At 42.5% G+C, this 25,981-nt stretch overlaps 2 protein-coding genes across 4 annotated transcripts in view; one reads left to right on the top strand and one right to left on the bottom strand.

The window, feature by feature from the left end:
- The window catches only part of plekhh2 (pleckstrin homology domain containing, family H (with MyTH4 domain) member 2), a 57,869-nt gene extending 44,040 nt beyond the window's left edge, over positions 1–13,829 (bottom strand). For 2 of the 3 annotated variants that reach the window (XM_029753086.1, XM_029753087.1), the window contains exons 1-2: positions 13,516–13,829; positions 3,566–3,715 (exon numbers count right to left, since the gene is read on the bottom strand). In XM_029753086.1, coding sequence (XP_029608946.1) covers positions 3,566–3,688 — 123 coding nt within the window. In that variant the 5' untranslated portion in view covers positions 3,689–3,715; positions 13,516–13,829. The remainder of the gene's footprint in view (positions 1–3,565; positions 3,716–13,515) is intronic. The other variant, XM_029753088.1, reaches the window with a different exon arrangement.
- Positions 13,830–14,096: 267 nt separating this feature from the next.
- Positions 14,097–25,981, top strand: part of thada (THADA armadillo repeat containing) — a gene marked incomplete in the record, with an annotated part of 107,541 nt that continues 95,656 nt past the window's right edge. Inside the window, 12 exon segments of the mRNA XM_029753085.1 lie at positions 14,097–14,660; positions 14,758–14,922; positions 15,017–15,126; positions 20,431–20,564; positions 20,890–21,044; positions 21,134–21,166; positions 21,293–21,341; positions 21,589–21,782; positions 22,088–22,182; positions 22,336–22,559; positions 22,723–23,441; positions 25,329–25,480. Coding sequence (XP_029608945.1) covers positions 14,850–14,922; positions 15,017–15,126; positions 20,431–20,564; positions 20,890–21,044; positions 21,134–21,166; positions 21,293–21,341; positions 21,589–21,782; positions 22,088–22,182; positions 22,336–22,559; positions 22,723–23,441; positions 25,329–25,480 — 1,938 coding nt within the window.

The following is a 25,981-nucleotide window of genomic DNA, read 5'->3' as shown; positions in this document are numbered from 1 at the left end:
TTTAATCCATTTTAGAATAAGGCTGTAACGTAAATAAATTACCCTCTGAATGGCACACATACACAACCCATGTCTCAATTGTCTCAAGATTTAAAATTCCTTCTTCAACCTGTCTCCTCCCCTTCATCTACACCAGGGCTGCCCAACCCTCTTCCTGGAGATCTACTGTCCTGTAGGTTCAGTTCAACCCTAATTTAGCATATTTGATTCAGCTAGTTAAGGTCTTGTTGAGTAGCTAATTAGTAGAATCAGGTGTGTTAAATTAGGGTTGGACTGAAAACCCACAGGACAGTAGATCTCCAGGAAGAGGGTTGGACTGAAAACCCACAGGACAGTAGATCTCCAGGAAGAGGGTTGGACTGAAAACCCACAGGACGGTAGATCTCCAGGAAGAGGACTGGACTGAAAACCCACAGGACGGTAGATCTCCAGGAAGAGGGTTGGACTGAAAACCCACAGGACGGTAGATCTTCAGGGAGAGGGTTGGACTGAAAACCTACAGGACAGTAGATCTCCAGGAAGAGGGTTGGACTGAAAACCAACAGGACAGTAGATCTCCAGGAAGAGGGTTGGACTGAAAACCTACAGGACAGTAGATCTCCAAGAAGAGGGCTGGACTGAAAACCCACAGGACGGTAGATCTCCAGGAAGAGGGTTAGACTGAAAACCTACAGGACGGTAGATCTCCAGGAAGAGGGTTAGACTGAAAACCTACAGGACGGTAGCTCTCCAGGAAGAGGGTTGGGCAACCCTGCTCTATACTGATTGAAGTGGATTCAACAAGTAACATCAATAAGGGATCATCGCTTTCACCTGGATTCAGGTGTTCCTAATGTTTGTTCCTAACAATGAGTTAGACATGAGGAATCCAAAGGAATGGTCAACAACAAAAAACATGGACCCCCCTACGCATATCCCACCCCAACAACAAGTATATAGTATCAGTTCTCTGTCTGACAAGTAGTATGGAGATGCAGCTCAGAGTATTGTTTCCTTATCCTCTGTAATGTATTCTCAGTGAATTTGGTCATGTTTTTTTCCAGCTGTTCAGAGAAATGACTCATTGAAGTTGATAGGTTTATGTCCTTCTAGGCAGAGCTGCAAAGAAAAAGCCATATCTCAGACTGGCCAATAAAAATAAAAGATTAAGATGGGCAAAGGAACACAGACACTAGACAGAGATATGGCTTTTTCTTTGCAACTCTGCCTAGAAGGCCAGCATCCCGGAGTCGCCTCTTCACTGTTGACGTTGAGACTGGTGTTTTGCGGATACTACTTAATGAAGCTGCCAGTTGAGGACATGTGAGGCGTCTGTTTCTCAAACTAGACACTCTAATGTACTTGTCCTCTTGCTCAGTTGTGCACCGGGGCCTCCCACTCCCATTTTTATTCTGGTTAGAGCCAGTTTGCGCTGTTCTGTGAAGGGAGTAGTACACAGCATTGTACGAGATCTTCAGTTTCTTGGCAATTTCTCGCATGGAATAGCCTTCATTTCTCAGAACAAGAATAGACTGATGAGTTTCAGAAGAAAGTAATTTGTTTCTGGCCATTTTGAGTCTGTAATCGAACCCACAAATGCTGATGCTCCAGATACTCAACTAGTCTAAAGACTGCCAGTTGTATTGCTTCTTTAATCAGTACAACAGTTTTCAGCTGTGCTAACATAATTGGAAAAAGGTTTTCTAATGATCAATTAGCTTTTTAAAATACTAAACTTGGATTAGCTAACATAACGTGCCATTGGAACACAGGAGTGATGGTTGCTGATAATGGGCCTCTGTAGATATTCCATTTAAAAAAATCTGCCGTTTCCAGCTACAATAGTCATTTACAACATTAACAATGTTTACACTGTATTTCGGATCAATTTGATGTTATTTTTATGGACAAAAAAATTGCTTTTCTTTAAAAAACAAGGACATTTCTAAGTGACCCCAAGCTTTTGAACGATAATGTATATCTTTAACTCTGCATTTTTGGAAAAGGACCAGTAAGTAAACATTTCACTGTTAGTCTGTTGTTTATGAAGCATGTGACAAATTCAATTAGACTAGATAAAGGCTAAAAAGTTAGCATTTGAAGGAAACCAATTTGCGTACACTATCCCTTTAACGTTGAGGGGGGGGTTCTTTAAAAAAAAACACGTAATTGCAGGAACATCACCATCTAGTGCTCAGAACCTGGTAACATCAGCATGTAGAATGGGACATAAACCTAACAACTTCAATGACAAATTTCTCTGAACAGGTGGGGGAAAAAAACATCACCAAATTCACTACATTACATAGGATGAACCAACAATATTCAGAGCCACAGCTCCATACAACTAGTCAGACATAGAGAACTGATACTGTCTAGTTGCTGTTGGTTTGGGATTGGCGTGGGGGGGTCCGTAGGTGGCTTTCTCCCAATTCCTCATGTCTTACTCATTGTAAGAAAAAGTTTGGTCCGAATCAGATGTTAGTACTATATTTATTGACTATTATATGAATCCTATGAATGAAAAATGGACAATTTGGCTCCAACCAATTGGCTTAATTTCTCAGATATGAAATTATATTTCAACAAAATAATGTCGCAGGAATGCTAATCTTATCTGTTTCTAACTATAGAAACAATTTCAGAACATTCTGAGATGGTGGGTGTCATGGCTTCCTGGAATGCACACACACACACACACACACACACACACACACACACACACACACACACACACACACACACACACACACACACACACACACACACACACACACACACACACACACACACACACACACCCTTGCTGCCGGCCACATAGACAAGTCTTCATCATCCTACCTCATTCTTGCTCTCTCTCTCCCTTTCTCACAGTTCTACATTACTGCACACACACACAAGCACACATAAACCATACCCCACCGCTCCATAACCTAGATAGTAAAACACTATTCCACACCATACATGGACTGGTGTTTAAGAAGATTCTGCACTTCAACACAAAGAGAGAGAGAGATGGAGAGAGTGTGTTTGTGTACGAGAGAGAGAGAGCCTAGGAAAGAACAGCTCTCCCAATTGACCTTTCCCCACAGCAGATACTCAACAGACGCTTCAAAGTCTGACTGACTTTAACAGAGATGGCAGTTCATTTAGAGCCAGGCTCCAAACAGAGATCCTCGGGCAACAGGATGTGCCTCTCCAACATAGGAGGAAGCCCGTGGATAAAACCACTTCCTTGTTCTGTAACAGTAACAGTTAATAACAGCTCCAAATGAGGGAATGTGGTTGAGATGGAATATTTTGCTCAGTCAGCATGAGATAACTGGCTGTTTCACAGCTTAACAGCGCTAATGAGAAAAGATGAAGGACTGGCTGCTTGGAATGGTAATGGATGATATTTCTGTGACTGTTTTGGGGGGTTTGAGAGTGTTACGGTCTTCTTCTTTAGCAGATGCGTTACTGCTGATGTGTTTGCTTTAGTTTGCATCCTCTAGGAGAGCCTAGGATGTAAGGCTACATGGGATCATTTAACAACGCACAGGTTAGAGTTGTTAGAATTTGAAACAACTTGTTACTTAGGACCAACCTTGTCTGCCGTTAGCTCTCTGATCTTGATGATCTGCACCCGGAACTTCATGAGCAGGGCTTCCAGGACGAAACATTTCTCCTTCCAGTCCTCCTGTCCCAGGGCCTCCTCTGCCTCTGCCATGGCCCCTGTCCCTGCCCCCTCCAGCCCCTGTGGAACACAGAGAAAGATACATTCATGACAATGGTGCAGTCACCTCTATTTAGTATTGTTACTTGGGAATTCTGATGAGAATGGCAGAATGGTCCTTCCGTTAAGATCCTTTCCCCTACGCCGTGGACTGTGAAAGAGAGGGTGGATGAGATGCATACAGCTGAGACGGATAGACAGAGTAGCCAACACTGACACAGAGTAGCTGTTGTTTTGAAACTGTAACTGTATTTCCCATTTGGCACCCCTCAAATGTTCCAAGGCTGGGCTTGACTAGGCTGGACAGAACACAACTGGTAGTCAAAAAGAGCAACATGAGAGAAACGTGTATGGGCAATTCCGTTAACAGAATTACACTTTGACTCAGTTTTTTATTTATTTAAAATGTACGCCAAACAAGGACTACTTTTAACAACAAGAAAACTTGATACAAAGATTAAGGCAGAGATTATTTCATTGTATAGTAGAAAACTCTTTAATCAGGCAGTTGCGAGTGAGATCTACAGTATCTCTGGTTTCACAGGGAAGAACTCCAAGAGTAAATGGTAACATGCCACTTATATAGTGGGAGGTGATAATACAATCATATTGTTATTTTATACAAGCAACAGTTCAGGAACAAAATGCCCTTGTGTTAGGGTGCAGACATACCAGGAGTCTATGAAAGGCATAACATCACAGTCCAACACAGAACACATCCCTTAAGAAGTGAAAACAACTCACCCCAAATTCTGCCACTACAAGATGCAAACTTTGTAATATAGATGGCATCATAAGGGAGGAAAATTTGGTGGATATATTCAAGCAACATCTCAAGACATCAGTCAGGAGTTAAGGCTTGGTCACAAATGTGTCTTCCAAATGGACAATGACCCCAAGCATACTTTCAAAGTGGTGGCAAAATGGCTTAAGGACAACAAAGTCAAGGTATTGGAGTGGCCATCACAAAGCCCTGACCTCAATCCCATAGAAAATGTGTGGGCAGAACTGAAAACGTGTGTGCGAGCAAGGAGGCCTACAAACCTGACTCAGTTACACCAGCTCTGTCAGGAGGAATGGGCCAAAAGTCTTCCAACTTATTGTGGAAGCTTGTGGAAGGCTACCCGAAACATTTGACCCAAGTTAAACAATTTAAAGGCAATGATACCAAATACTAATTGAGTGTATGTAAACTTCTGACCCACTGGGAATGTGATGAAAGAAATAAAAGCTGAAATAAATCATTCTCTCTACTATTATTCTAACATTTCACATTCTTACAATAAAGTGACCTAAGACAGGGAATATTTACTAGGATTAAATGTTAGGAATTGTGAAAAACTGAGTTTGAATGTATTTGGCTAAGGTGTATGTAAACTTCCGACTTCAACTGTATATATTAAGTAAAGAAGTGGCCCAAGGCAGTTACTCTGCAGTATTCCACAGTTTAAACATGAGGGGAAGAAAACAACCCATTGATATAGGTTCACTGTTTCCTGCCAGTCAGATATGACTGTACCCAATTTAATGCTGCCTCCTTAAACCCATAATGCAATAATTGTGTCTACATTATTTAAATGACCCATTAAATCAAATGCTGCACTAAAATCAAAAAATAATACACCCACAAACCTGCCGTTATCCATAGTACTGAGCCACTGGTCAGTCATGTCAACCAATTTAGTGGTAGTAGAATGTTTTTTGCGATAAGCATGCTGATTGGCTGTGATCAGACTGTTCTTTTCCATGTACTCCCATATTTGTCTACTCACAATACCATCCAATATCTTACTGAGTGAAGGGAGTAGACTAATTGGTCGACTATCGGCAGGAGTAATGGGTTCTTTGCTCTCTTTCGGGATTGGACACAGTTTAGCATGCTTCCACACATTTGGAAATGTCCCATTTTCCAGTGACCAATTAAATATTCAGTGGAGCTGCAATCTGGGGAGCAGCATAGCGAAGTAAAAACACTGTCCATAAGATCATAACCTGTAGATTTACCATCGGGTAATGCCTTCAATAGGTTTAACACCTCCTCTACTGACACCATATGTAGACTAAAAGAGCAGTTTTTTTGGCTCATAATATGATCATCAGTCTATTGGACAATAGCTTGTTTGGAAGAATGGGTGTTTACATTATCGCTCAGTAAATGAATTTTCTTTGTAAAAAGTAAAATCAGCAAAATGATTGGCAATATCAGCGGGTTTTGTTATTGTTCTCCCGTCAACCTTCACACTAGATGGGCATGATGAAATAGACGTGCCAAGTAAACCCTTGACAATCAATAAAAGCATTTTGTAAAATATATATATTTTTCTTACGATTTAATTTAACTACCTGATTACATAGTGTTCTACAATCCTGTCAATCAATTTCTGGTTTAGATTTGGCTGCTAAGACTTTTGCCAGATTTCTTTGACAAAATGCCTCACCCATGTAGTTGATCGTCAATCCATGGAGATGGACGAGCCCCAACGGTACTCTTTTTTACTGGTGCATGATGGTCCATTACCTCAGTGAGCATATCAATAAAACATTCTGTAGCGTGATTTAAATCATCCTCTAGATAAATCCGCTCCCAGGGTACAGCAGCCAAATCATTTTGAAATAGCTCATGATTAAATGTATCTTGACCACAATCCTTGGGGGTTTCTTTGGAACCTTTGTGTTCATGGCTATGGTCACAATATTATGGTCTGTCCAGCCCACTGGCATTGATCTGGCTTTTAAGCATTGCAATGGTATACTACAGGAGATCAGATCAATGCACGTGTCTGAACGGTGACCTAACTTAGTTTATGATCTAGTAGTATCATTAACCATTTGTTTCAAACCACAGCCTTCGGCATATCTCATCAATTTAGTTCTATTTGAATTATTATGATCCTTCCAATTTATATTAAAATCACCCAAGATAAATACATCTCTGTTACTATCTATGGCCTGGTCAAACCCAGATAGGACACCTAAGAGCTAGGAGGTCTATACACACATCCTACCAATATGGCTGCCTGGTGAGGCAGATGTACTTGAGCCCATAGTGCCACTATTTGACATACATTAAAGTCATCCCTCCTCTTACAAGGTATATGATTCCACCATTCCTATTCCTGTCCCTTCTAAGTAGACTATATTCATGGATGTTCATTTTTCCATCATTTACAGATGCATCCAAATGCGTTTCGGTCAAAGCTAAAATATGAATATTATTTCGGTTGACCAAGTTAAAAACCTCACGCATTTTGTTAGGAAGGCTACATACATTAACCTGAGCTATATGCAGCCATTTCCTTGTCAAGTGGAGAACAATTGAGCATGTATTCATTATAGTTGACGTTGTCATGACACACTACAACACAGAAACTCAGATTTGAACATTGGATTAAAATAGCCAGGGAGTTACTCTAGAGTCCCGATACAGTTGCCCGTTGATGTAAAGTTTATCCATCACCAAAGAGACTCGTTGGTTCAGGCAACACTTTTCTTTCATGATGGGATACAGTTTTTTTTCTCCTTTCATTGATCTCCGTGGGGAAGTGATCATTCATTCCAAATACAGTGTTTCTGAGTTCTCTGCCCCTGCTCTTCGCCATTTCCTTTGCTTAAAATGGTCAAAACATGGAATAATAGCCCATGGCCTATTCCCAGAGGCATTACCCATTCTATGGACTCTATGATTCTATGAATGATGATTCTATGGACTCTGGAGAAAGTGACATTACGCACGACATCTGTGGGCAGTTTCAGTTGAGTTGACATAAAGTCTCGGACAGCGTCCTCACAGCTTCTGCTGTTGTCATTCTCCGGTATCCCTGATTGATCGACTGTACATCAAGCAAGGTTTCTTTAAGTTGTTTGTTCTCCCTTTGCACCACCTCCACCTTGCCATGAATAGTCTACAGTACCTTTCATCTCCGTGTTCTCTTTCCTTAGATCATCAATCTGACGTTGGCTGAATTCTATTCTGGTACATAATGCATTGATGTCCTCTCGTAGTATATCCAAGATATCAAGTTTGGCAAGCCTTTCATTGATGGATTAACCTCTCCCCACGCGCGCCCTCTTGCTTGGGGAAGGTTTGATGCCATCGTTGATACCGCTTGGCCAACTTGGCTTTGGTTTGTTTTGTTGATTGGGTTTGTTGACCTTAACAGTGCTTGAATCCTCCAAAACCAGCGACATGTTTCTTTGAGCTCGTGTCTCTCGTCAATGAATCCGTTCATGCTCTTCAATGGATTCTGAATCATCCAGAATGTTTGCAGACTCTACTCACTTTATAGTACTGTGTACTCACTTTACAGTATTGTACTGTGCTTTATTCACTGTTCTGTATTATACTGTCCAAACTAGGGCTGGGCGGTATACCGTATTTTACTATATACCGGTATATACGCACTGACCGGTTTGGATTTTTAACTTTACCTTCTATAACGGTATTTGAATGTTTGGTTTGTTAAAATGTGAGACGCCGTGTGTAATGTCCATTTGTATAGTTTACTCCGCTACTTGAGGCATCCCTCTCCGCTCTCTCTCCATGCCGCTTTCAACACAGACCCAGTCCACCGTCACACAAGAGCATTTGTTGTTGCTTGACCACGAGACACTTTCCTTCAGTCTGCATGGTCAATGCAGCACATGCAACAATGTTGATGACAACGATGTTGTTTCTATTTTGATGTTAATATCAATCCACAAGCGTTCTATAATTACATTAGTTTGTGTGTTTCTTACATCTGCAAACAGCTAGTTTGCATTTTCTTAGCAAGTTAAGCTAAATCGTGTTTGCCACTAATGCTAATCGCTAACTAACTAGCTAGCTAATAAAAGTACTGAGTCAGTGCAAATGTCGCTATCTATACAGCCTGATACCAATACCGGTGGAGGCTTAAATCTGCATGTTGGTTGTGCAACAGTATCTTCTAAATCAAAGAGAAATAGCCGAAGCATCAATATTTTGTCTACATGGAAATAGATTTAATGTAGCCAACGATTATAGGGTCCCCTAGGAAACACTGAACATCACTTTGGTTCCTACCCCGTCACAATAACTCGTCCATGGCATTTTCATTCGTTGTCATGTCAAATAACACTGTATTCAAAGAGCCCTCTATTATTTATATTCTAACTATAGAATTAAAATATACATTCTATTTCAATGATTCCAAAAGTTCATCCAAGTGTTTTGATCTAAATAGTAATTGCAACATTTGGTTAAAAATAAGGCCTAGTTTTTTTTGCCCATATCGTGGCAGTGTGGAAATGATCTCAAATGAGTGCAGGAAATGCAAGAAATTGACGGAAAAGGAGGAAATTATTTTAGGTTGAAGTTGAATTGAACAGTATAAAACAATCAGAATGGAGAAAGACCCATTGAAATAATTTAGAGTATATGTGTTGCCACCCTGGGGTCACGCACTACTCAGAAAGCAAATGTAGGACTTTTTTTAATCAAATACATCAAATACCGTCAAAAATGTGAAAAATACCATGATGTGATATTTTGGCCATATCGCCCAGCCCTAATCCAAACTTGTGAAACATACGTCTAATTGCCAATACTTTTCAACATCAATTGACATCCAGTGTCAGTCAGTGGTTAGTGGGTGAGGATGCTGGTTACAGTAAGTGGAAAGAGAGGTAGGCATGACAAGAGCTGGGAGAGGTGACATTCACTGGAGAGTGAGAGAGACAGGCAGAGAGAGAGAGAGGGAGGGAGTCCAGAATGTCCAGAATCAGACTGTAACACTCTTGGTTTGACCACTAGACAACAGAAAGACAAAGAAAACAGAGATGAACATAACAACAGTATGCCCGTGGAAGGTAGGACAGTAGCAGGTGACCTAACTGTGGTATGTGACTACTAGGATTTCCCATTGTAGACAATTAATTTGCAGTAATTTCGTTACTGATTTTTTGGGTACCAATTTGGTAATGGAATTACGAGTTTTAATAATTCATAAACAAAATTGATATCAGTAAAATCACTTGAACTAATTGGTAGGTGTACCACTATGTGTTACTTCTGTGAACTTTCATTATCCTCCCTCCTCATGAGGGAGAGAAACAAAATAACATCTTCAAGATTTGTGGGTTTTTGGTAACGGAATAACAAAGCACAAGGCAATCTTTTTTTAAACTTACAAAAGGTAAAACAACTTCTCCAAAAATAAAATATCCATTTTGATATTAGTTGGCAGGGGTCTTTAAGTCAACATTATTGTGTTTTGATGTATTTCTGATACCTTTTAAGACCTTTTCCATCTACAGCATTTATCCAGAAATCAAAGCCTTTACGTACTTCAAATTTTTACGATGGGAAATGATTGAAAAATGTTCCAAAAAACATTGATCCTTAGCTTTAATTTGACACCCGATATGACAAGCACCTATGAACTTCACGTGTTGGTGCTCATGGGTCCTTTTCCATGGAAATACCCTTATCATGAAAAACACATGTTAGTGGGACAAACAAGAGAGAGGGAAAGAGAGAAGGATTGAGAGAGAGAGAGCGAGCAAGAGAGGGAGGCAGAGAGATAGAATGGGAAAGAGAAGAAAAAAACAATAAAGAAAAAGAGATAGTGAGTAAGAAAGACTAAGTAACTTTTATACTATAATAACCTCTCATTATAGCCTTGGGCTCCACACAAAGGGAGCACAAACATGTGTGGAAGGCAATTAACTCATTTCCGCTGGCTGTTTTTGTTGGGTGTATGTTGTGGTAAACAATGACTAAGACCCGGACTTTGGGTCTGTATCAGTCTGAAAGAAAACAACGTAATGTGCCAGTGAAAGAAGAATAACATACCATTTCTGTTATTCTGTATCAAAGAAGAACAATTAGTGTGTATTACCAACATCTAAAAACTCATTATGCTAAAAGCCCTTACAGAAAACCCTAAATCCTATTCTCTCATAGGTCTGCACCTCTTTAAACAATCCATAATAATCCTTGGCCTCCACATGGCTCTCGCTTGGTAATACTTTCTGATGAGCCTGATAAGCCCATTTCTCCAAAGAGCTATGACGTTTCCCATATCTGCTTCCTATATCTGGCCTCACATCACAAATCTGTCTTCCATGTGTCTGCCTCCTCTCCATCACTCTTACCACGTCTCACTGATTCTGCCTCTCCTTCACTCCCTGGCGCTCTCTCCTTTACTCCTTCCCTCTCTCCTTCACTCCTTCCCTCTCTCCTTCACTCCTTCCCTCTCTCCTTCACTCCTTCCCTCTCTCCTTCACTCCCTGCTGCTCTCTCCTTCACTCCCTGCTGCTCTCTCCTTCACTCCCTGCTGCTCTCTCCTTCACTCCTTCCCTCTCTCCTTCACTCCTTGGTGCTCTCTCCTTCACTCCCTGCTGCTCTCTCCTTTACTCCTTCCCTCTCACCTTCACTCCCTGCTGCTCTCTCCTTTACTCATTCCCTCTCTCCTTCACTCCCTGCTGCTCTCTCCTTTACTCCTCCCTCCCGTGCTTTCTCTCGTTCACTCCCTCGTTCAATTCCACATTGCGTGTCTGTGCATGTGCATGTGTGTGTGATGAGGTGATGTGGGGAGCGGAGGACATCAAAGGACAGTTGACCCTCGGCCCCCAGGGAAAGGGAGGAGAGCTGTCTCTCTATCTCCACTCGCTTCCTGTGAGGAAAGCCAGAGCAGCCCAGAGAAAGACAAGTGATGATGTAGTACACCATTAGTGACATCGGTGCACATACTGAGGTCTTGTTCGTAGTTTTCAGTTAAAGATCTGGTGCTTACATTGATCCAAGATGTCATTGAAGAACGTTCTCTGTACGGCAATGTTTTTTTATTTTAAGTATCATGTAATAATATTTACTGAAATAACAGTCTCTATGACACTGTGTTGACTATTTAATGATTGTGTACAATCATTTTGTATTGGATTGTGTATTGTATATGGATTGTGTATTATTATATTGAATCCATAGGGCATCCTACAGTAAGTCAGAAAACACTAACAAAACCCATTTAAAAAACGATGTTTTTAAAAAAAGTTACTTAGTTAGTTACTCTCATACATTCACAGATCATGTCAAATCCCTTCTGTTTTAGGGTATTTAAACAAACACATTTCGGCAGTTTATGTGCTATACATTGCCTTCAGAAAGTATTCACACGCCTTTACTTTTTCCATATTTTGTTGTGTTACAGCCTGAATTTGTAATTTATTAAATTGCGATTTTTTTGTCACTGATGGAATTTCGCTTGTCGAACATTTTTGAAATTAATACAAAATGTAAAGCTGAAATGTCTTAAGTATTCAACCCATTTGTTATGGCAAGCCTAAATAAGTTCAGGAATAAAAATGTGCTTAACAAATTACTTAAGTTGCATGGATTCAGTGTTCAATAACAATGTTTAACATGATTTTTGAATGACTACTCCATCTCTGTACTGCACACATACAATTATCTGTAATGACTACCAATCGAGTAGTGAAATTCAAGCACAGATTCAACCACAAAGACCAGGGAGGTTTTTCAATGCCTCACAAATAAGGGCACCGGCGATTGGTAGATTTGTAAAAATAGAAAAAGATGCTGAATATCCCTTTGAGCATGATGAAGTTATTAATTAAGCTTAAGTGTAACGTACCAATACACCCAGTCACTACAAAAATACAGGCGTCCTTCCTAAGTCAGTTGCCGGAGAGAAAGGAAACTGCTCAGGGATTTCACCATGAGGCCAATTGGGATTTTAAAACAGCTACAGAGTTTAATGGCAGTGATATGAGAAAACTGATGGATCAACAACATTGTAGTTACTCCAGAATACTAACCTAAATGACAGAGTGAAAAGAAGGAAGCCTGTACGTAATAAAAAATATTCCAAAACATAAATCCTGTTTGCAACAAGGCACTAAAGTAATTCTACAACAAATGTGGCAAAGAAATTAACTTTTTGTCCTGAATACAAAGCGTTATGTTTGGGGCAAATCCAACACAACACATCACTGAGTACCACTCTTCATATTTTCAAGCATGGTGGTGGCTGCATCATGTTATGGTTATGCTTGTCATCGGCAAGGACTAGGGAGTTTTGGGGGGATAAAAATAAATGGAATACAGCTATAAGCACAGGCAAAATCCTAGAGGAAAACCTAGTTCAGTCTGTTTTCCACCAGACACTGGGAGATGAATTCACCTTTCAGCAGGACAATAACCTAAAACACAAGGACAAATCTACACTAGAGTTGCTTACCAAGATGACATTGAATGTTCCTCAGTGGCCTAATTACAGTTTTGGATTGAAAATCTTTGACAAGACTTGAATATGGCTTTTTAAAGAATAAAGGGCAAATATTGTATAATCCAGGTGTGCAAAGCTCTTACCCAAAAGACTCACAGATGTAATCGCCCCCAAAGGTGCTTCTACAAAGTATTGACTCAGGGGTGTGAATACTTATATAAATTACATATTTCTGTACTTCATTTTCAATACATTTGCAAACATTTCTCAAAACATGTTGTTTTCACTTTGTCACTATGGGATATTGTTTGTAGATGGGTGAGGAAAAAAAGTATTTTTATCCTTTTAGAATTCAGGCTGTAAAACAATGAAATGTGTAATAAGTGAAGAGTTATGAATACTTTCTGAAGGCAGTGTATAATTCTCTCATTACGCTAGTCTATATACAAGATTGTTATCATTAAAATAAATATATGTCAAAACTTAATTCCCACAGTACAGTTCTACAACGCCAGATATAGCTAGAGAGCAAATGACACTCAGATTGATAGCTCTCCCTCCATCTCTCCAATAAAGAGAAAAAAGCATCAATATTCTTCTACATTCTTGTCTTACCCTGAAAATGGTTGACGAAAGACAGACGGTGAGAGAGATGTTACTCCATATCAGCTATTCCATCCATATTCCCCTTGTTGTTCATGTCGTATTATCCTAATAACGAAATAAATTCGAAGAGTTTTCTTCCTTTCCAAGTTTTCATTTCATCACTAAGTTGAAAGAGGGTTGGCTCTGGCTCCAAGGCGTGTTTTCCAACAGTTTCGTCCAATCGAATGTTGTAAAAGCGTGGTCATGTAAATTTAAACAAGTAACGCATCCAATATGATCGACATATTTTTCAACCAATGAACGCTGTCAATTTTGTTCTAACAAAATTATTGACCAATAAGGAATCCTCAGGTCGGGCTTATGGAAACTCCGGAATTGACGTTATACACGTGTAGCATGATGGTGGCTAGCAGCAGCTGAGAGAAGCCACATAAAATATTATTTGTGATATCAGGTTGTTAGTTGCAATTTTGCATGTTTATTAAAAAGTCCTTCCCTAAACGTGAAATCACTCAAGTTCTGGTGAGTGGGTATTTTACGCTACGTTAGCTTTAGTAGCTCCCTCTCTTTTTGCATGCTAATGTGTAACGTTAACGTTACCTCTAGCTCATGGGTAAAGTGAACTTACATGTATGTTTCATTGAGCATAATTTAGCTAGCTATGCATGATATCTAACAAATTGTTTTTTTAAGTTATGAAATATAACATGTTACCGAAAAGTATAGCTATACTTGTCTTGCAATTAAGAAGACCTAGCTAGCTAGTTGTGCTGCGTTCCTAACCTTGTGGGAAGGTGGTAATTCCAAGTTGTGAAGCGTTAAATACCAGTTTAATGCATTCACCTGCTTTGTTTGTTTTGGTTGAGAAACGCCGATTGTCTTATGGTCAACAAGCTGCGTCAACCATAATAAAAGTACAGCTATCATGCTTGTAAACAAATGATAGTGCTCAGCAACCGTTTTAATAGATAGATTTTTATAAATGTTTTGTTGCATTTAACTGCCGATAATGCTGTTATTGAGGTAATTCCCTTAGTAGTTGACGTCAGAGGTCAGCATGTGGGAGAAGTCTGGGCTCAGGGAGTTATAGATGAGTTTCCCACTAATAATTACCAGTTGGAGGGGCGTGAATGAGGATTTCCCATTTGTATGAGGTAAATACCAACTTCCCATTTGGTTATGAACACCGCATTATTCACTAGGATAGTCGCTCTCTAGAAAGTGTCTGGGTGTATTTTCAATGTATGGCAGTGGTCACCAATCCTGTCCCTGGAGAGCACCATCCAGAGTGTGCACTGTGCTGGCTGTTTCACTCTTCACCTGGTTGTCCTGTCAGGGGAGTCATGGTGACAAAGAAGAAAACGATGAAAGTGGAGGCTGTGGTATTGGACAAGGACAGGCTTGACAAGTTGATAGGTGAGAGGATGGAATTGGAGTTAGCTACTGATTATTGTAACTGTGGTGGTGTTTTTTTCTGTGTAAAGTGATTCTCTGTATGTGTGTTTTTCAGTGTCTCTCTCTGTGGATGGAGGAGATGAGTGGATCAGACAGCTTGCCCAGACCTTGCAGGACTGCCTGGCGTTGACTGACCCAATGCAGCAGATCCAACTGGTCAAGAAGGTTGGTGTCCATTCTCCCTCATTACCTCAACTAACTGATAGTGTTTGGTATTTTGCATTTGGGTCACACCTAGGGCCGGGACGATACCAATATGGCGATGCTCGTTACTTTCGTGGCAAGGAAACAAAACACAAAGCGGATTTAACTTCTTTAGGAAAACAGGCCAAGTGTTGGAAACGGACATCATTATCCAGTCACATTTCTTAAATCAAATTGTGTTTGTCACATGCTTCGTAAACAACAGGTGTAAACCTACGGCCCTTCCTAAGAATGCAGAGGGACAAAAGATGAATAATTGAAGAATAAATACACAGTGAGGGATGATAACTTGTCTATATAAACGGGGTATGTCGATGTGCAGGGGTACAAGGTAATGGACATGTTGATATGTACAGTGCATTTGGAAAGTAATCAGCCCCATTGACTTGACTTTTAACACATTTTGTTACGTTACATCCTTATTATAAAATTGATTAAGTAAATGTTTTCCCTCATCAATCTACACACAATACCCCATAATGACAAAGTGAAAAGGTTTTTAGAAATTGTTGCAAATATGAAAAAAGTTATTTCTGTTTTTTATTCAAGTATTCAGACCCTTTGCTATGAGACTTGAAATTGAGCTCAGGTGCAGCCTGTTTCCATTGATCATCCTTAGGATGTTTCAACAACTTGACTGGAGTCTACCTGTGATAAATTAAATTGATTGGACATGATTTGGAAAGGCACACAGACAGAAGCCACTCCTCAGTAAAAGGCACATGACAGCCAACACAGAGTGAGTCCATGCAACTTATTATGGCACACACCTGTCTATGTAAGGTCCAACAGTTGACAGTGCATGTCAGAGCAAAAGCCAAGCCATGAGGTTGAAGGAATTGTCCGTAGAGCTCCGAGACAGGATTGTGTCGAGGCACAGATCTGGGGAAGGGTACCAAAACATTTCTGCAGCATTGAAGGTCCACAAGAATACATTGACCTCATCATTCTTAAATGGAAGAAGTTTGTAACCACCAAGAGTCTTCCCAAGCTGGCTGCCTGGACAAACTGAGCAATCAGGGGAGAAGGGCCTTGGTCAGGGAGGTGACCAAGAACCCAATGGTCACTCTGAGGAGATAGGAAACTTTCCAGAAGGACAACCATCTTTGCACCACTCCACCAATCAGGCCTTTATGGTAGAGTGGCCAGACAGAAACCATTCCTCAGTAAAAGGCACATGACAGCCCGATTGGAGTTTGCCAAAAAGCACATAAAAGACTCTGACCATGAGAAACAAGATTATTTGTCAGAGGAAGGCCCTAAAAATTGTCAGACTCCAGCCACCCTAGTCATAGACTGTTCTCTCTGCTACCACACGGCAAGCGGTACCGGAGCGCCAAGTCTAGGTCCAAAAGGCTCTTTAACAGCTTCTACCCCCAAGCCATAAGACTGCTGAACAGCTAACCAAATGGCTACCTGGGCTATTTGTGATTGACACCCCCCTTTTTTTACACTGCTGCTACTTGCTGTTTATTATCAGTGCATAGTCACTTTACCCCTACCTACATGAACAAATTACCTCAGGTACCTTGACTGACCTGTACTCCCACACATTGACTCTGTACCGGTACCCCCTGTATATAGCCTCGTTATTGTTATTTTATTGTTGCTCTTATATTTTTCTTTTTTTTTAACTTTATTTAGTAAATATTTTCTTAACTCTTATTTTTCTTAACTTCATTTTTGGTTAAGGGCTTGTAAGTAAGCATTTCAAGGTAAGGTCTACACCTATTGTATTCTGCGCATGTGACAAATATAATTTGATTTGATGAAACCAAGATTGAACTCTTTGGCCTGAATGCCAAGCATCACGTCTGGAAGAAACCTGGCAACATCCCTACGGTGAAGCATGTTTTTCAGCGGCAGGGACTGGGAGACTAGTCAGGATCGAGGGAAAGATCAATGGAGCAAAGTACAGAGAGATCCTTGATGAAAACCTGCTCTAGAGCACTCTGGACCTGAGACTGGGGCGAAGGTTCACCTTCCAACAGGACAACGACCCTAAGCACACAGCCAAGACAATGCAGGAGTGGCTTCGGGACAAGTCTCTTTGAGTGGCCCAGACTTGAATCCGATCGAACATCTCTAGAGAGACCTGACAAAAGCTGTGCAGTATCACTCCCCATCCAACCTGACAGAGCTTGAGAGGATCTGCAGAGAAGAATACAGGGGTGCCAAGCATGTAGTGTCATATCCAGTAAGACTCAAGGCTGTAATCGCTGTCAAAGGTGCTTCAACACAGTACACAGTAAAGGGTCTGAATACTTATGTAAATGTGATATTTTTTTTAAATTAGCTAAAATTTCAAAAAAGATGTTTTGCTTTGTCATTACTCTGTCAATTAGGTTACTAATGTGGAGTAACGATAATGTTGTTGATCGAACTGCAGATAATTGTATGTGTGGAGTACGGAGATGAGGTTGTCATTAAACAAATAATGTTAAACACTATTGCTCACAGTGAGTCCATGCAACTTATGTGACTTGTAAAGTACATTGAATACTTATTGTCTCGACACTTCAGCTTTTTATTAATTAAAAAAAAAATCTAAGAAGTGAATTCCACATTATGGGATATTATGTTTAGGACAGTGACAAATAAACCTCAATTTAATAGATTTTACATTCAGGCTGTAACAAAAAGTCAAGGGGTGTGAATACTTTCTTTAGGCACGAACTATACTGAACAAAAATATAAACGCAACATGTAAAGTGTGCGTGTGTGCCACGTTTCATGAGCTGAAATAAAAGATCCCAGAAATGTATCATTCGCACAAAAAGCTTATTTCTCAATGTTGTGCACAAATTTGTTTACATCCCTGTTTAGTGAGTATTTTTCCATTGCCAAGATAATCCATCACCTGACAGGTGTTGCATATCAAGAAGCTGATTAAACAGCATGATCATTACACAGGTGCACCTTGTGCTGGGGACAATTTAAAGGACACTTTAAAAATGGCAGTTTTGTTAAACAATGCAATGCCACAGATGTCTCAAGTTTTGAGGGAGCATGCAATTGACATGCTGACTGCAGGAATGTCCACCAGAGCTGTTGCCAGAGAATTGAATGTTCATTTCTCTACCATAAGCTGCCTCTGTTGTTTTAGAGAATTTGGCAGTATGTCCAACCGACCTCACAACCGCAGACCACGTGTCTGGCGTTGTGGGCGAGCGCTTTGCTGATGTCAACATTGTGAACAGAGTTCCCTATGGTGGCGGTGGGGTTATGGTATGGGCATGGTATGGGTAGGCATAAGCTACAGACAACAAACGCAATTGCATTTTATCGATGGCAATTTGAATGCACAGAGATACAGTGATGAGATCCTGAGGCCCATCGTCGTGCCATTCATCCGCCGCCATCACCTCATGTTTTAGCATGATAATGCACAGCCCTATGTAGCAAGGATCTGTACACAATTCCTGGAAGCTGAACATTTACTCACCAGACATGTAACCCATTGAGCACTTTTGGGATGCTCTGGATCGACATGTACGACAGCATGTTCCAGTTCCCGCCAATATTCAGGAACTTCACATGGCCATTGAAGAGGAATGGGACAACATTCCACAGGCCACAATCAACAGCCTGATCAACTCTATGAGAAGGGGATGTGTCATGCTGCAGGAGGCAAATGGTGGTCACACCAGATACTGTCTGGTTTTCTGATCAACTCCCCTACCTTCTTTTTTCTTTTTTAGGTATCTGTGACCAACAGATCTATATCTGTATTCCCAGTCATGTGAAATCCATAGATTAGGTCCTAATGAATTTATTTCAGTTGACTGATTTCCTTGTATGAACTGTAACTCAATTAAACATTTAAAAATTGTAGTTTTTATATATTTTTATTCAGTATATTTAGCAGTCTTATGGCTTGTGGGTAGATGCTGTTCAGGGTCCTTTTTGTTCCAGACTTGGTGCATCAGTAGCGCTATGACTGAAGTGGCTGGAGTCTGACAATTTTTTAAGGCCTTCCTCTGACACCGCCTAGTATAGAGTTCCTGGATGGCAGGGAGCTCGGCCACAGTGATGTACGCACTACCCTCTTCAGTGCCTTGCGGTCGGATGCCAAGCAGTTGCCATACCAAGCGATGATGCAGCTCGTCAAGATGCTCTCAATGGTGCAGCTGTGGAACTTTATGAGGATCTGAGGGCCCATGCAAAATCTTTTCAGCCCCTTGAAGGGGAAGAGGCGTTGTCGTGTTTTCTTCACGACTGTGTTGGTGTGTGTGGACCATGATAGATCCTTAGTGATGTGGACACCAAGGACCTTGAAGCTCTAGACCCGCTCCACTACAGCCCCGTCGATGTGGATGGGGGTGTGCTCAGCCCTCTGTTTCCTGTAGTCCACGATCAGCTCCCTTTTTTTGTTTTTTTGTCTTGCTGACATTGAGGTCACTGCCAGGTCACCACCTACCTACAGGCTGTCTCATGGTCGTCGGGGATCAGGCCAACCACCGTCAGCAAACTTAATGATGGTGTTGGAGTCGTGCACTGCCACGCAGTCGTGGGTGAACAGGTGGGGACTAAGCATGCACCCCTGTGTTGAGGGTTAGTGTGGCAAGTGTGTTGTGGCCTACCTTCACCACCTGAGGGCTTCCCGTCAGGATGTCCAGGATCCAGTTGCATAGGGAGGTGTTCAGTCCCAAGGTCCTGAGTTTAGCGAGGAACTTGGAGGGCACTGTGGTGTTGAACGCTGAGCTGTAGTCAATGAACAGCATTCTCACATAGGTGTTCCTCTTGTCCAGGTGGGAGAGGGCAGTGTGGAGTGGAATAGAGATTGCGTCATCTGTGGATCTGTTGGGGCGGTATTTCTTTATTTTACAAGCTATAGCACATAATATTTTACACACAGCTGGTTTTTAAAGGGTCAAGTAGTTTGGTCTGCTTTGTTTTCATTTTTGCCATGAATTCTTTTTGTTGTAATAGTGGTATCGTCACAGGCCTAGTCTCACCTCTGGTAGTCTGTGGGTTGGGTTGACATAAACAGGCAGAGATGAGAGAACTGGCTCGGAAGCACGTCAACTCAACCTGCACTGCAACAGAGAAGACACCAATATTGAGATGACTGTCAAGCATTAAGTCCTACATGATGCAGAACATTTGGCGTACAATACTGTAGCTCTATGCCGGGACAAAAAACAACAACAACAATTCTGTCATCCAATTAACTCCTGCACATGTGTTTTCATCTCTGCATGTTTGTCCACCCCTCCCAGGTTTTCCTGGCTGGTCTAATCATGTCAGTGTGTCTCTCTCCAGGCAGGATCTCAGTTGGAGCTGCTGAGTGAGGAGGAAACTTCCCGTGGGCCTCTCCTCCAGGCCTGTCTGCACACCATGGCCCTCATCTACACCTCCCTGCTGGCCAAGAACCCCCTCCGTAGGGCCAGCGCCAGGTACACCTCTCCTCAGCACATCTTCCTCTCCCTCAGTCTCTGGCCCTGGAGAGCTACAGGGTGTGCAGGCTTTTGTTCCAGCCCAGCGCAACCACAACCGATTCAACTACGCAGCTGCTGATCGACACCTTAATGAGTTGAACAGGTGTGTTAGTGCCGGGTTGGAAGTGGAACAAAAGCCCACACATCCAGGACCAAGGATTGTGAACACGGCTCTACTCTTTTTTTTAAATTTTGTAAATTTATTTTAAAAGTAGACTAGCAAACAAGGTATAGAATCGCTACAATAACGTAAACACTGAATCTGCTTGTTCTCTCTCGGCAGTGCCCTAAGCTCTGTACCGGACTGGCTGCAGGAGCAGACTGTCAGCTGTCTGTCCGCGTGCCTGTCGGACAGACTGTCCACTGTGGGCTCAGACCACACGTCATACTCACACCTAATAGACTCTATCACAGCTTGTCTAGATGCCTTTCCTCTCGGTACGTATGGAATCCCCTCGTTTAGACTGTCTCTTGTGTTTGTTATCGTTTGAGTAAGATGCACGTTTTAATGCTCTATTGCCTTTCAGGTGAGAGGTGTATACACAGGCTGCTAGCAGAGGGTGAGTGCTTTGTTGATCTGTTTTTAGGTTTTTATCAAGCCTGCTCAGGATGGTGAGCTCAAACGCAGAAACATAGTTCATTGATGTCTTTAGATAATAGGCCTCTCCTTCTGTTCTTCTCCCCAGTGTTACCGTTCCTCCATAAGGCCTTGAGTGAATACCTCCAACTGAACAGGTAAGACAGCCTGCGCTGCTAAATCCCACAGGACAGCAGGCCTTTCTTCCAGACCGGTACTAAAACACCCGATTCAACTAATAAAGGACTTCATTTGTTGATTAGTTAAATTAGCTGGGTTAGTGCTGGGCTAAAACAAAAGCCTGCACCCCCCCCCCCCCCCCCCCCCCCCCCCCCAAATATCAGAATTGAAAAACGTGTAGTGTGTCGCCACTGACTGTGTGTTTGTCGCCCCCTGCTGTCTCAGTGGTCTAGCAGGTCGCCATGTGGTCCAGGCCCAGCTCATGCACTCGTGTCTGGCTGCGGTCAAGGCCTCCATGCTGGTGGTGCAGAGGTCCCAGGAGCTCATCAGCGCCGTCCTACAGGCCGTTCATCCTCACTGCACCCTGCAGCTCACCCTCAGTGGCCTACTGGACTGCTACACACACATCCTCACAGATGGTGAGGACCGTGTTACACCAGGGGTTTATTCACTAGGAACCAAACGGAAGTCGACAGAACCAAACGTGGAGGGACCTACCTGAATTTTTCCAATAGAAACTCTCGTTTTCGTTGCAAAACGTTGTCAGTTTGGAGTAAACCGTTTCCGTTGCAAAACGTTTTGCAACTGTTTGCTGTGGCTTGGTCTGAATGAATACAGCCCTGGTTACTCATCAGCTCATAAAGTCTGGGAACTGAGCATCTGACTCTTTCCATATATCTCTCTCCTTATCGCCCCTCTCTCGTCTGTCTCCCCCCCCCGCCAGAGGACTTCCTGCAGTCGGTCCAGAGCACGGCTGGCATGGCAGTGGTCCTCCTGACCCGGTCTGTCATGGGGAGTGGAGATGGAGTGGCCGCGGTGGTGAGTGACCCCTACACCCGATACACAAGTACCCTGAATTAATTATTTTTGGTTGTTCATTTATACTAGTAATGGCCATGATGTTGAATGATGGAACTTTTTGTCTTGTCTATTTCTGTATGTTTTTCTGTCTCTGTCCATCTGCCTGTCCAGGTGGCAGGTCTCCTGCAAGGTTCAGAGCAGAGTGGCGAGTGCGCCCCCGTGTGGCTGAGACAGAGCTGTACGGGGCTGTATGACAGTGGCCGTCCCGCGGGGGTGTCCCTCTACCTGTGTCATGGGGCCCTGGCTATGCTAAACTGGAGAGGGGCAACCCAGGGGCCACAGAGGGAACAGCTGCTGCTGCTGGTTCCCCACACACTGCTGGCGCTGGACACCAGGTTAGACAGGAGCAAGCACGCAGACACGCCACACAGACACACACGTATGCAAACATACACTTGTGCGATTGCTACCACTCAAATGGTTGTCATTTTGGTTGATTATTGTTCTGTCTGTCTCTCTGTGCGCGCGCGCGTCTGCATGCGTACATGTGTTTTGTAGTGTGAAGGAGTCCAGCACAGCCATGGTGGTAGCCCGCGTGCTGACCCTGTGGAGCGGAGCCGCCTTGGACAGCCTGCAGGGTGGGCTGTCGTCTCCCCCAGGCCTGCTTCAAGACTCCCTCCGCGGGGGCTCAGAGCTCCAGGGGCAGCTGCTGGAGCACGTCTACACCCACTGGGAGCACCCCTTGGATGGAGTCCGCCACCAGACCCGCGCCCTCTTCAAGAACCTCCTCCTCCTGCACCAGCACAGCAGCCCTCTAGCCTTTTCTGACCCCTACAGGGACCCATACTTTACCCAGCTAACCCACAACCTGCTGGGCCTGGAGTGGCACCAGAGAGGGAAGTATGGCTCTTTGGCCTGCCTGGTGGAGCTCCTAGGGGCAGGGTACCTGTTGGCTCTGGACCCCCAGCTGCCCTCACGTCTCCTGGGCTTGATGGGGGACCAGACCCTGGCACCTTACGCTAGCGACCTGCTAGAGAGGCTGTTTGTCAGTCACAAGGCCCAGCTGGTTGAGGAAGGTGGCACAGGGGGCACAGAGGTGGGCATGGAGAGGTGGCATCAGACCTGGGTGACCCCATTGCTTCAGGTGCTGTGTAGAGCCAGGCTGGACCAGACCACCTATATCCTGGACTATTTCCTTCCCAAGCTGCTGCGCTGTTCCCCCTCCAGTCTGGCCCACATGGTACAGGCCCTACAGGACACCCCACCCTGCAGCTCAGGTAGATGTAAATGTACACACACACACATGCACACATGCACACATACCAGTGGTCGTGTTAACGCAGGATTCTGTGTTTTTCACGCAGAAAGGGAAAGATATATGTTGCTGTGTTTTTATAAATGCAAATATAAAATGTTTCTTGTTGTAAATTTTGTTCGGCTTCAGTCACTCCAAATCATAAATGTAGAAGGACTAATTTCGTGCTTCAGTTGCACTTCTCCACAGAGATGAAATATATTTGTTCTTTTATTTATTTTTATTTCACCTTTATTTAACCAGGTAGGCCAGTTGAGAACAAGTTCTCATTTACAACTTTGTCCTGGCCAAGATAAAGCAAAGCAGTGCGACACAAACAACAGAGTTACACATGGAATGAACAAGCGTACAGTCAATAACACAATAGAGAAAAAAAGTCTATATACAGTGTGTGCAAATGGAGTGAGGAGGTAAGGCAATAAATAGGCCATAGTAGCGAGGTAATTACAATTTACCAAATTAACACTGGAATGAAAGATGTGCAGATGATGATGTGCAAGTAGAAATACTGGTGTGCAAAAGAGCAGAAAAGTAAATAAAAACAATATGGGGATGAGGTAGGTAGATTGGATGGGCTATTTACAGATGGACTATGTACAGCTGCAGCGATCGGTTAGCTGCTCAGATAGCTGATGTTTAAAGTTAGTGAGGGGAAATAGAAGTCTCCAGCTTCAGCGATTTTTGAAATTCGTTCCAGTGATTGGCAGCAGAGAACTCGAAGGAAAGGCGGCCAAAGGAGGTCTCATCACGTGATCATTTTCTATGCTACTTTTCTCCGGTGTAGTTTTTCTCGGGTAGAAAAGTTAAAATGCAGGTAACTTCAACCAAAACATTAGGACATGTAACTGGTGTGAGCGGGCCAAGTCATTTGGTGTCACTCTAAAGTGGAAAGGTGGAATAAACGAGTCCAGAGTAGGTTTTCTTGATTCAACACAGTTCTCTATTGAGGGATTTCTGACAATACAAACACTCCAACACAGTCAATGAGAATCTCCAAAGGAACAACATACATCTTCTTTAGAGGACACAGGATCACATTACGATTATCTTCAAACTATAACAACAATCACATATTCATCACCGTCTTAATGGCTCTTCATGGATAGCACCTCTCTCTCCGTAGCCATTCTCCAAAGATAGTTGATCTTCCCCCCCCTCTTGCTAGTTCCATCCTCTCTCTTGTAGGGGAAAGAGAATATCTCATTAGTACCGTCAGCTGTGCTTAATTGACTCTGGTTACCTGGTCTCACATGCCTTGTTGGGCTACTATCCGTGAGCCCAGCCTGCCCTCTGGTGGTCCTTCCACACTGGCTAAATTCTTTCTATGATAAACATTAGAAATATGATGGCCATTAATAGTTTTTGCAAAAAATACCTTGCTTTTTCATCGTAAGTACATTTATGTGTGGCTGCTAGCCAAATAGCTTTGCACTTACATTTACGTCATTTAGCAGACGCTCTTATCCAGAGCGACTTACAAATTGGTGCATTCACCTCATCTGATGAAAACGATTTTCTGCTGAATGTGTTGCGCTTAATGTATTTTGTGTGAAGGAAAACTGGAGCTGCACACCCGTTATTACTCTATTTAAGCCAAAAAACACTGACTGTCAAAATGGAATGCAGGTGAAATAGTTGAAAAAAAAAGATTATTTTGTTGGTCTGTGTTTTGAAAATGCACATTTCTGAAAGCTAATGTGACCCATGCATACACGTCCCTCATATATATATATATATATATATATATATATATATATATATATATATATATATATATACACATACACACACACAAAATGTCAATATTTTCTGAAACATTGATAGAATTTTTGTCATGGTGTATGTTTAGGACCTCCGGGCAGTAGGGGTGCTTTGGGTGCTCTGATGACATGTCTGCGTGCAGCACGGTCCCAGGGGGTGGTCCAGTCAGAGGAGGGGCTTTGGGGGGGACTTGTACCCCTCTTTCTGCTCCGTCAGGCTCTGGTTCACAAACACGACCAGGTGAGGAGAGAGCTGTGTATATCAAACTATAGTTTTGGCAAGTCCGTTAGGACATCTACTTTGTGCATGACAAGTAATTTTTCCAACAATTGTTTACAGACAGATTATTTCACTTATAATTCACTGTATCACAATTCCAGTGGGTCAGAAGTTTACATACACTAAGTTGACTGTGCCTTTAAACAGCTTGGAAAATTCCAGAAAATGATGTCATGGCTTTAGAAGCTTCTGGTAGGCTAATTGACATAATTTGAGGCAATTGGAGTACCTGTGGATGTATTTCAAGGCCTACCTTCAAACTCAGCGCCTCTTTGCTTGACATCATGGGAAAATCAAAAGAAATCAGCCAAGACCTCAGAAAACAAGTTGTAGACCTCCACAAGTCTGGTTCATCCTTGGGAGCAATTTCCAAACGCCTGAAGGTACCACGTTCATCTGTACAAATAATAGCACGCAAGTATAAACACCATGGGACCACGCAGCCGTCATACCACTCAGGAA

Source organism: Salmo trutta, chromosome 5, assembly GCF_901001165.1.
Source record: "Salmo trutta chromosome 5, fSalTru1.1, whole genome shotgun sequence".
NCBI classification, from domain to species: Eukaryota; Metazoa; Chordata; class Actinopteri; order Salmoniformes; family Salmonidae; genus Salmo; species Salmo trutta.
The sequence above is the reverse complement of the archived record's forward strand: the minus strand, read 5'-3'. Positions and strand labels throughout refer to the sequence as shown.